The sequence below is a fragment of the Scatophagus argus genome, chromosome 19, assembly GCF_020382885.2.
Source record: "Scatophagus argus isolate fScaArg1 chromosome 19, fScaArg1.pri, whole genome shotgun sequence".
NCBI classification, from domain to species: Eukaryota; Metazoa; Chordata; class Actinopteri; family Scatophagidae; genus Scatophagus; species Scatophagus argus.
This window is the reverse complement of record NC_058511.1, coordinates 7,224,678-7,236,483: the sequence shown is the minus strand read 5'-3', so window position 1 is coordinate 7,236,483 and position 11,806 is coordinate 7,224,678. Positions and strand designations below refer to the sequence as shown.

Genomic DNA, 11,806 nt, shown 5'->3' with positions numbered 1-11,806 from the left:
ATCTCCAATTATGGCAGGATGCAGCATCAATTTAAGGGCTAATTATGTGCGTAATGAGCTCACCGTCATGCGTCCGCGCCCCCGTCACCGCGCCCGCTGCCCTAGCCATCAAACCCCCCTCCTCCTCCTCCTCCATCCGAGCGCCCAGAGTCTAATTAAAAAACTAGATGCGCCGCGGCGCTCTCATCTGATTCACACCATGGAAATTAATCCTCAGATAAACGTGTTTGACAGACACCAAACTACTGCAGGAGCTCCGGACGCGGCGCACTGCTCGCTCAGCCTGCTGTAAACTGTTTTGCATTTGGCTCATCTTTTTTTTTTAAAAAAAATTCGAAATAGCTCAAGACAAAAAAAAGTGGTTTCATATGCAATAAATTAATAAATAATGCAAATTCACCCTCGTGATTTCAACTACGCATTTAAGGTTTAAGAACAAATGCTTAACCTCAACACCTTGGGGTATGTACTTCTGTTTTAATAACTTCTCCATGTAAAGAGCCTTAACCCCTTAAACGTGGAGAAAGTCTGGACCAAAAAAAGGCCCTGAATCCAAAGAAAACACACTAGAAAACAAGTGAAAAATCCAGTTTAGCCACTAAAACGGCTGAGCAGGTCCACGTTTGCATCAGTTGTGCACAGGTCAGTATAATTAAAGCTATAAGAGCATTGCTGCCACGCTGAAAAGGCGAGGAGGGATTTAAGGCCTGTTTATGAGAAAACAACCAACAGCAGCAGAATGATTAGAGCAGATTTTTTTCCCCACCAAAAAAACACTGATACACTTATTCATTGTGTGTGTGTTTATTACTGGAGGAGACAACATAAAACCTACAACAGTTTTCCACATGTCACCAAGTGAGAAACTGCATTTTGGAGAGTGAATGGAAAAACATTTTTGTCGTGATGACAAATTACTCCACACATTAGTATTTTCCCGAGGGAATGATAACTGTTCCCCTGTCAGATTATTTTCCACTCAGGTCGATGTCATGTGAATGGGCTTGATATAATTTACACGATATGAAATGTGAGTAAACTTACGAGAAACGTCTACAATAAATGGATCATTTAGATTTTCCTGTTCATTCTTACTCTGAATATATTCCTGAAAATAAACAATACCAACAACCCACTGGAGGCCTTGGCAGTTTTTATTTATCCCGTTACCTGCAGAACACCCCGGTGCTATGCTGTTTTATGTGGACTCATTCATTTATTTCAGCTGGATCCGTGATCTCCACGCTAATGACAAAAACACAAGATCACATCGGAGCTCACTATGGGCACGGCCAAGTGCCGCGCATACCTTGCACTTAGTAGACGCCCACGGCTTGTGTCCAATCACGGCAAGACATTGGACGTTTCCATCCAATCAGAGCGAGCTGGGCACTCGGTGGGCGGGTCCCGAGCGGCTCCGGAGAGGGACATTGAGATAGTTGAGGAGACGAGGCTTGTTGGGCACGAATGCCACGCGTTGCGCGTCCCCATAATTTGGAGAGGTGTATGCAGCGCACGGCCCGTTCGCCTTTCCAGGTGGAAATCCAGGAGGAGCCGAGACCAAACTTAACTGGGACGACTGGTGAACCCGGTTCAGGACAGGTGAAATTCCCAGCAGGCTGCCAGTAAGGCCACAGGATCGATTCAGATGAGGGGGGAACACAGTGTATGCCAACGCGGGTAGGAATACTGCAAACATATCTGTCTGCACAAGTCTGTCAACTTTTGCTGGATGTTAAAAATTTTACTTTCTTTAAAACACGTGAAAAAATATCGACCAGCGAGGTGAGATTACGTCAGAGTTGTTTTTCCCAACGCTTCTGCACACGTTTCGGGGATTGTGTTGGATGAAATGACATTTCCTCGATATTACTGCGATTACTGCGATCAGCAGCAGTACGAGGCACAGAGCTGTCCTTGTTCTCTTACTCCCAAGTGGAGGTGCAATAAGCAGAATTATTCCATCTCTTCTGCAGGAGTTTTAGATGTTTTGGGGTAAATATTAGCTTGGTGGCTAAAATGACGCAAGATGGACATGTTTGCAGTGCGCCCTTCACCAAATTTTTTTAACCAATAGGGTGAGCTTGTTTTATAAAACGAAAATCAGCACGAATTCATCAAATACAATGTCTGCATTTTTCATCCCCATAATGCTGATAATCTACTGATTTAACACGTGTGTTTACATCTTCGTGAATTGAAATCAACCTGCGGCTTTGCTTCTTTTTGCTGCTGTAAATATTGTTATCTTGGTAACGTTATTATTGACTTGTTGTTTTATTAATATTGTTATTACTATTGTGGCCACTGCTGCTGCTGCTTTCCATAGCGATAAAAGCAGAGAATATCCTGGTCATGTGTGTTTGCAATTAGTCAGACTTTTGACTGATGTGTCAATTAATCAGTAGCCGTTGTTTTTCCAGTCTTCTCCATCTGACCTGCAGGCCTGCATGCATCACGATAACACGAGGGAGCGTCTCATCGCGCTGGGCCTCTGCGCATCAAAATGAAAAGGCTGCGGCAATCACAATTTTTTTCCTTTCTTTTTGTGTTTTGCAGATCATGGATGAAATCCCGCTGCAGCACCGCGGAGGTTTAACCATCTGAAGTGTCACTGGCCGCCATCAGGAGTACCGGGGATATTCACACGTTTTATTTTTTTTAGGGGTGGGGGTGGGGGGTGTGTGGGATTCAGCAGTTTGTGTTAAAACTCCTGCTTCTTCTAACTGATAAAAGTCTGACATGAGAAGGAGGCTAAGCGGAGAGGAGTCAGTCAAGCTGCTGATTTGAATGACCGCCGTCTCAGAGAAGCGAGGATACAGTGAAAAGGCGCCGAGATGAAGGAGAAATCCAAAACGGCCGCAAGGACTAGACGGGAAAAGGAGAACAGTGAATTTTATGAACTGGCCAAAATGTTGCCTTTACCGTCGGCCATCACCTCCCAGCTGGACAAGGCCTCCATAATAAGACTGACAACAAGTTACCTGAAGATGAGAATCGTTTTCCCTCAGGGTGAGCGATTAGATCATTCAGCCGTCAACTCTCCTCACACTCCCACATTTTTACTATTTTTTTTTCTTTTTAATTATGAACTCATTAAATAATTTTGACCTTATTTTATCAACGTAGCTGTGTGACATTGAGGAAGAAAAATAGAAAATCCAATTAAAAATAAACAACATAATAAACGAACATAAAATTACAAGATTAAAAAAAATAGGCTCAATTAGGATGCACGATGGTTAATATAAAATCAATATTAACCACCAGTTAGTAGGTTTATTCTGTTATCATAACGTGAAAATAAAATTACCTTAAGCTGAGGCGCGTCACTCTGCTGAATGGTGCGAATAAAAATACTGATACTACAATATTAGAAATCCTTTTTATTAACAGTACTGCAGTGATGTTACGGAAGAAAACGTGAAAAATAAAAATTAAACAACAGGAGCATTAGTCGTTTTTCCCGTCGATCCACAGAGAGTCTTAACAAATGGATTATGATCGTTTTTAATTCGGTGTGTCCAAAGTAAACGATGTGCCACCGTCTTTTATAACGCGCCTCTGCAGGCTTCTCTGACTGCGTGACTGAGAACAGGACGTACCAATTAATCACAACAACAACAACAACGACGACAAAAAAGGAAACCTGCTCAGCTTCTAATCACCTGGAGTCGTGTCAGCACGAGGCGCGCACACACACGCGCTCTCACAGTCTTCCACAGCCTCTCAGGTGCAAGAAAAATGCGATTAATGATGTGCCATGAAATCAAGCCGCCACGTCGTGAATGCAACACACAGGCCACATTTCGCTGCCATAACATAAAACAAAAAAACAAGTGTGTAAGACAAAAAAATAATAATAATATACAGAAAAATTATACTAGCTGTGTTTTAACATTATGCATCACTCGATCGAAAGCATCCTCTTTGTTGTTGTTGTTGTTGTTGTCGTCGTGGGTCCATTTTGCTTTACTCATCCTCCCGTCCGTGCGGCTGATGTAAAGCTGCATGTCAGGCAGCGGTGGACTGTTTTCATTTTCATCTGCAGCAGGGGAGACGAACACCTAATTTATTGATGATACCCGAGCTCCGCGAGATTTCTGATGGAAGGGAATGAATTTCAATGAGCAGCAGTGACTACTTGCTCTGTTCCACTTACAATGAAAACCGAGGCCTTCCCCGAGGGATTCACTGGACCAAAAAATTCTAAAGAAATCGTCTTATTTTTGGTTAAATTTAGTGAGTCGATTAAAATCTCGCTTTTTTCTTTTAACAACATCATCCTTACAATATTAAAAAAGAATATTTACAGGCTAAGTAATATTTCCAAGGGCAAAACTGACGAATTAAAATATAATCCTGCTATTTCAGTTATTTCGTCCCTCCGGACTGATTATTGCAGTTAGGAGGCGCGTCGCCGGCAGCTCCTTGTCAACACCAGCAGATCGCTGAGGTTCAGCAACATGTGACAGACAGGGAAGGACGCTGGAAACGGTTTAACACTGAACAGGCCTTTTTAACACGCACGCCTCTGGCTCGAGTGTGTGTGTGTGTGAGACAGACAGACAGACAGACAGACAGACAGAGTCCTGTCTGTTTCGGTAGGCTAATAATAATAATAATAATAATAATAATGAATACTAGGGTAGGTTATATGTAAAGAAATACGATACTAGTGTCACACAGCAGCCAAACAGACCGTTATTTCACTGTGTCCAGGTTTGGGTGAGGCTTGGGGTCATGCAAGTCGAACAAGATCTTTGGACAATATTGGACGAGAGCTGGGATCTCATTTACTGCAGGTATACAATTCTTCTTCGTCTTCTTCTTCTTATTCTTCTTCTTCTTGTCGACGGCGTCAGAGGTAACCGTGGGCTGTGGTTTCTTTGCAGACCTTGGACGGATTCATCTTTGTTGTGGCTCCCGATGGGAAGATCATGTACATTTCAGAGACAGCGTCTGTCCATTTGGGACTGTCTCAGGTTCGTTTGTACACTTGGATTCGTTGTGTTCGTTTCAGCTGGTCTCAGTACGGAGACACAGGTCGCCCAGCAGGCGGTCCTTACCTGTTAATTAGCTCAGTTATTTTCAACAGGTAGAGTTGACCGGGAACAGTATTTATGAATATGTCCACCCAGCCGACCACGACGAGATGACAGCCGTGCTGACTCCACATCAGCCCTATCACTCACATTTCGTCCAAGGTAAAACAGGCTGCACGTCCACTCCAAAGCCTCCCGCAAACGTGGCGTCAGCCGCCTGCTTGCAATTGAATTACGGCTTGCGTCTAGAATCAGCATATGGTTTATTATACATGCAAAGGATGTGTGTCAGTATTACACAGAGGACACACACACACAAATTGCATTGGTGTGTGTGTGTGTGTGTGTGTCATCTGAAACTGTAAAATCGCTTTACATGTATTTTTTTTTAAAACATTTATTTCTTTAATCAATCAAACACACACTTACTTACTTTGTTGTCTTTGCGTATTATTATTATTATTATTATTTAAAAAAAAACGCAGTCAAATTTAAATTGTGTCACAGGCGTTTTTAAATACAGCAGACACAGAACGCTTCTTTTCTCCCTGAGAAATTTTCTCATTTTTATTTCCTTTAAAAATGTTTTTTCTTTCTCCCTCAGAATATGAAGTGGAGCGCTCTTTCTTTTTGCGGATGAAATGTGTGCTGGCAAAAAGAAACGCAGGCCTCACCAGTGGGGGATACAAGGTAGGCAACGAAGCCCTCAGTCGCTGCCCTGTGATTTTGAAGTAGAGCTTAACTATTTATTCATTAGTAAATTTTATATTTGCAATAAAGTAAGCTCAATTAAGTAATTTATTCAAATGGCTTTCCTTGCTCTTCATTAAATAATTTTGTGTCCAAAAAAGATTAATATGGGCAGGATTTTAATAACATTTTTTAATCATATAATATTGTATTTCACTAGCATATACATTATGCAGTATGTTTCTGAGAAGTAGCATGTTCAAATCAATTTAACTACACTTTTCATTATAAAAGGGGCATTTCTGGGATTTTTAGCTACCGTCCTAGCTGGTCTGACCTCCTGCTCCATCACAGGTGATTCACTGCAGCGGCTACCTGAAGATCCGTCAGTACAGTCTGGACATGTCGCCTTTTGAGGGCTGCTACCAGAATGTGGGCTTGGTGGCTGTGGGTCACTCTCTGCCGCCTAGCGCTGTGACCGAGATCAAACTGCACAGTAACATGTTTATGTTCAGAGCCAGTTTGGACATGAAGCTCATCTTCCTGGACTCCAGGTACACAGCCAGCTTGCTGCATAGGTCATTACTGAAGTCTCGTGAGGCGTTTCTGTGTTTCTTTCTAATTCATGGTTCCTTATTGTCTGTGTGCTTAGTGTAAAGCACATGCAGTTTTCATTAGGAGGCCTAAATTGTTATCAACTTAAGCAGCGTTTTAACACAAGCACTGCGGACGAATGTGAAATATGCCGAGATCTCTCTGCATACTCCTAGCGCAGCTTGTTAATTCTTCTCCAGGGTGGCAGAGCTGACAGGTTATGAGCCCCAGGACCTGATAGAGAAAACCCTGTACCATCACGTCCACAGCTGTGACATCTTCCACCTCCGCTGTGCACACCACCTCTGTGAGTCACAAGCCTGCTCTCTATTATGTTTTTACAACAGGCTGGCTGACCTTCCTTTTGTCAGACACTAACTGCTTAGGCAACCTGCTGCAGCCAGCACGTGCAGACAATCACTCATGTCTCCCTCTCCCTCACACACACAGACACACACATACATGTCGTTAATTACTTTAATCTCTGCCTTCAGTCTGATTCTTTTGTCTCCTGCAGTGCTGGTAAAAGGCCAAGTCACCACTAAGTATTATCGTTTCCTGGCGAAGCATGGAGGCTGGGTCTGGGTCCAGAGTTACGCTACAATAGTCCACAACAGCCGGTCCTCAAGACCTCACTGCATAGTCAGCGTCAACTATGTCCTCACGTGAGTCTCATTTAATATTCAGATCATAAAATCAGAGTGAAACTGTTCTCAAGAGAGCCACTCAACACATTTAAGAGTAAAAGTTATATCCATTACACTTTCTTGAGATGTTTGTTAATGGACAAATTATAATGCATGAATAATTATGTGTATATATATATATATATATAGAATCTTTCATTTGTAATTATAAATCATGTATTTCAGATTTTAAGTTGTTAAACTGATTGCATTTTGGGCTGAAATCCCTAAAATTACAGCTACATAAACATGGTAACACAAGGTTTAAGGGCAGCTGCATTTTTAATGGTGTTTGCAGAGAGAACAGCATTGAATATTTAACTAGATTAAGGAAAATCATATCATACACTCTTATGATCCATGCTTGAAGCTCACTCTATGATGTGATGGCTCTTTGTCGCTTGGAGAAATCCTTCTCTTTATCCCTCTGTAGCCTCTCTGTACAAATCCACCAAATACTGCGGCTGCAGGGCTCAGGCAGTTGCGTGTTATGAGAGCACAAAGCACACTAAGGCCATTTGAGACAGCAAGACAAACACCAGGGTTCAACCCCATCAAAAAACCTCTACTGTCACCATCGATCTGCAGTCTAAGGAAAGCAAAATCGATCAAACGGAGAACTGGGAATCAATAGCTATCTCATTGCTGTAGCACATGTTGGATTTTCCTTGTTAAGTTTGGTTGATCCACATGTCGCCTTTCCGTGGGCGTGCATGCGTGTGTGTGTGTGTGTCCTTCCTTGTGTGCCATGGTGTGTTTGTGTGAGTCTATGTACGTGCATGCAATGCACATGGCTGCACTCCAGGTATTGATTTCTTCAATGCAGTAAGGAGAAAACAAAGTAACTGCATTAAAATGACAGCGACTTTCCAAACGCATAATTAGCTCTTACACAGGAGTATCCAAAAAGATCACACCTAGCAAGAGCACAAAAAAGCAACTACATTTAAAAAACAAACAGGAATTCAATCACCTTGCCCTGACAGCGTTTTAACGCAACAGGAATCCATTAATAAATCATGTTTGGAGGTTGGCTGGTGGCGTATTTCAGACATGAGGTGCTCTGACATTGACCCTGAGGTGGAATTCGGCTAACACAGCTGAGTTTGCACAAAGGTCCAACATTATTGGCTCAGACCTAACTCAGCCGGCGCACAGATAGGATGCAGAACCAGCCACCGCAACTATACCCGCAAGAGCAAATAACACTCACACTGTGTACTAGCTATTCAAACACAGCCTTCCCCCTAAGGTGTTGTACATAAAGAATGGGTCATATTTAGAGTCATATTAAAGAGGCTGGCTGTGCAGGGTCAGGGATGGGCCACAGGGTTTAAAATGCCAGGCAGCTGCTATTACATACTGTTGATGTGATAAGTTAAGAATAGGCTCATGTTTGCTGAACACTTGACACAGGAGCCTTTTCATTCCCTCGACAGTGACACTTGGCTCGAGTTCAGCCTTAGGACAGTGGGTTAAAATGTCAAAATGGTGCATGAGCTTCAAGCACATATACAAGTAAAAACACGCCTGCGTTATATTAAATAAAAAAAAGATTTTTTTATAAGATGCTTGCAGAGGACGACCAGTGCAGAGATACTGTATGTGAACATGCGTTGTTCTCCTGCACGGTTCTCGCAATTGTTGCTCAGCAGAAAGAAATGATTAACTTTCTTCCTGGTGTCTGTTACTTTTCTCAGAAGCGGAAGGGCTTAGCCTCTTGAATTTATCTTAAAGGTTGTGTTCCCTTCTCATAGACCTCACATTCCTCATGACATAAATAGTTTGTTTCTAAAAAAACTATCTATAATCAATATTGGCCAAGAGGTCTGCAGCAGACCAATTACCGATTATGCCACTTGACGCAATCACTATCTCCAGGACTGTATAAGAAAGGAAGAAAGAAGGTGCCCAGATTATTGAGGGGAAGTGATAGCCCAAAAGTTTGAGAAAGTCTGATTTGATTAGGAAAACCTGAAGGTACAGGCAAACAAGTAACTCTGTGACCTCCTCCAACATAATCCGGTGTCCTTGAGCAAGGCACTCAAGCATTAACACTAAAACGAAGCTGCTCAGTGGGCCGCAGAAGATGATGCATAAAAAATTTGGAACCACAGCAAACTTGAGATTCATGAATGTTTAAGCTTGAGTACGACTCTACAGAGACACTAGTGGCATGCTAACAATGACAATGCTAACATGTCGCTATTAGCATAGTGAGTTAGCATGCTAACAACTGCTAATTAGCACCAAATACAAAATACACCTTAGGCAGACTATGGGAAAAATTTGCCAACGGAGATAAATGAAAAGTCAGGGTATGTTTGCAGTAATTAGAAAATATCCTTAGTGAAACACAAATATTTGTTCCAAATTTCATGGCGAGCCACCCTGTAGTTATCAGGACACTGCACTCAGAAGAGCAAATGCCAAATTGATGAAAAGCCATGGCAATCCATTCAACAGTTGAGATACTTTCGTCTTGACAAAATGGTGGATAAATATGGGACAAAACTTTTATTTTTGTCTCTAACATTTATTTTGTTTGTGTCAAAAGGGATACTGAGTATAAAGGAATGCAGCTGTCCTTGGACCAAATGAGCCCCACCAAGCCAGCTTTTCCCTACGCTGACAGTCACAGTGAAGACAGGAAGAGCACCAAGTCACGTCTGACCCCGGCAAAGGCCAAAGCCAGAGTGTCACCCTACCCACAGGTAATAAACAGCCTGTTCTATAGAGCTAAAGAAAGAAGAAGGAAGATTTGCTACAAGCTGATTTGTTAGAGAAAGTTTCACAGATTCTCAGAACTGCAATTTTCTTGTCTCTGTCAGCAGTTTTCAGCTTTCAATCCAGAGCGCTCAGAATCAGACCAAGACAGCCAATGGGGAGGCAGTCCACTGACCGACTCTGCATCTCCGCAGCTGTTGGATCCCAGTGAGGGTGCGGAGGCATCTTGTGCCTACCGACTGTATCCAGATTCAGGCTCCCTGTGCTACAGCCTGGGTCTATCTGAAGACGACCTTGCCCAAACACATCCTCACTCCACCACCTGTGACCGTGTGAGACGCCAGAGCGGCCGCTACTTCCTAGGAACCCCCCAGTCGGGAAGAGAGGTGTGGTGGGACGCCACACGCTCTGTGCTCTCGCTGCCAAAATCATCTGTGGACAACAGCGAGGGCTACGAAATCACATCCTACCATGGAGCCATTCATGGTGAGGTGTTAGGGTTGAGACCACAACCATCTGTCTCTGAAAATAGCTCTGGCCTAGCTTCTCCTGGTAGCTGTTTTCCAAATGTTATTATGGGACATGCTAAGTTGTTTACGCCGTCTCTTGCCAGTGTGCCGATTGCTACCATCTGTTCAAAAATTGCCTGCAATTGAAAGCCAAGTTATTTCACATTTCACATCCTCAAACAGGGAAACAACCCCCACAGTGCCAAGATATTTAATCTAAGAGACAGTGATTCTATGTACATTCAAAGCAGACTTTCATATGTTACACAAGCAACTCATGTTTTTTTGCAACTGCTGCTTAAAATACATGTGAAGAAATATAGGACACAGATCATGATCTGAGTATGTTGGCCGAAATGATCAAATTACTCATTAACGCAGTGTAATTCATTGATGTCATTGTTTGGAAATGTGACCATTGAACTCTCCATACAGGACGAGGCCACTGGGATGAAGACAGTGCAGTGAGTTCACCTGATGGAGGGTCCACCAGTGATTCAGGTGAGCGTTACCATGGGGACCACTTTCGAGCAACTCCACGAGAGCCCAGCAAGATGGAGACGCTGATCCGAGCCACACAGCAGATGATCAAAGCGGAAGAGAGTCGTTTGCAGCAACACAAGGCGCCGCTGGACGTCTCAGGCCTCGCCAAAGCCCACAGTCCGTGCTTCACCTCCTCACTATCCCACCACTCCCAGCTCACCATGCCCAGTGTGGTGTGCCGTGGCCCAGGAGCCCCCAGCATCGACCTTCCTTCCGAACGCCTCCATCACCGGGACGCCGTCAAAGTGCTTGGTCCACATGACAATGACGAAAAAACAACCAGTCCAGCTTCTCTGTCCCGTCTCAGCAGCCCCAGCTCAGACGGAATCCCCAGGTCGGGACTTTCCCTTACCAAAGACTACATGCAAACGGATCTGTCCCCCCACCCTCCACAGCCCCAGGGGAGCCCCCTTATCTATCCAGCCCAGGAGAGGCAGCCACTGGACAGGCAAGCAGCCTATGCTTTGACTGGGTACTCCCTGGAGCACCTGTATGACCCGGAGAACCTGCGCAGTTACTCAGGCCTGGCCTGCGGAGGAGTCCAGTATGATGTGGCATCCCATGTGAGGATCCAGGCTGAACAGATGCAGGGACACAAGGCCACCTCAGTTATCATAACCAATGGGAGCTGACGATTTCTGCTGCAGATAAGTCCTGTTCTCTAGATGAGGATGCTACAGTAAGGTGGTGCTTTATGCACATGCAAACACTGACCAGGTGCTTCATACAAACGGCAGGACAAAAAAAAAAAGAAAAAAGAAAAAAAGAATAAAAGGTACCTGGACTGGGTTGATGTGCCCTCAGTGGATAATTCAGCACAACTGTGTTTGTCAGCCTTTGTGTCATACCATTCTCATTTATGTCTCAGCACAGGATGATATGAACTGGTAATCAAGAACTGGTGCTTGGTATGTCTCCTCACAGGCCAGAGGTTTGCTCCATTACCTAGGAATATAGTGTTATTTTAAAGGTGGTGAGCCGAATTTTCCTCCCTGCAAGTTTTAAGTCTGGT

The 11,806-nt window shown here is 43.7% G+C and overlaps 1 protein-coding gene across 3 annotated transcripts; it reads left to right on the top strand.

Moving 5' to 3' along the window:
* The first annotated feature begins 1,431 nt into the window (after window positions 1-1,431).
* On the top strand, window positions 1,432-11,563 carry LOC124050697 (single-minded homolog 1-like). 3 transcript variants are annotated; one of them, XM_046373479.1, is made up of 12 exons: window positions 1,432-1,680; window positions 2,560-3,012; window positions 4,723-4,805; window positions 4,896-4,985; window positions 5,099-5,207; window positions 5,650-5,735; window positions 6,090-6,289; window positions 6,530-6,636; window positions 6,847-6,994; window positions 9,573-9,729; window positions 9,850-10,228; window positions 10,687-11,563. In XM_046373479.1, exons 2-12 carry the CDS (start codon window positions 2,838-2,840, stop codon window positions 11,424-11,426), a joined length of 2,274 nt encoding a protein of 757 aa, XP_046229435.1. In that variant the 5' UTR covers window positions 1,432-1,680; window positions 2,560-2,837; the 3' UTR covers window positions 11,427-11,563. The 3 variants fall into 3 exon arrangements, with proteins under 3 accessions (XP_046229435.1, XP_046229434.1, XP_046229436.1); XM_046373478.1 differs by having other exon boundaries at window positions 9,847-10,228; XM_046373480.1 differs by lacking the exons at window positions 1,432-1,680; window positions 2,560-3,012 and having other exon boundaries at window positions 3,644-4,805; window positions 5,103-5,207; window positions 9,847-10,228.
* Window positions 11,564-11,806: the final 243 nt, after the last annotated feature.

Excerpts from the sequence above, each read along its gene's own strand:
- LOC124050697 (XM_046373478.1), top strand. The coding sequence starts at position 2,838 with ATGAAGGAGAAATCCAAAACGGCCGCAAGGACTAGACGGGAAAAGGAG. Across the intron at positions 4,806-4,895 it reads TGGGATCTCATTTACTGCAG|ACCTTGGACGGATTCATCTT; the intron begins GTATACAATTCT and ends GTTTCTTTGCAG. Across the intron at positions 6,995-9,572 it reads AGCGTCAACTATGTCCTCAC|GGATACTGAGTATAAAGGAA; the intron begins GTGAGTCTCATT and ends TTGTGTCAAAAG.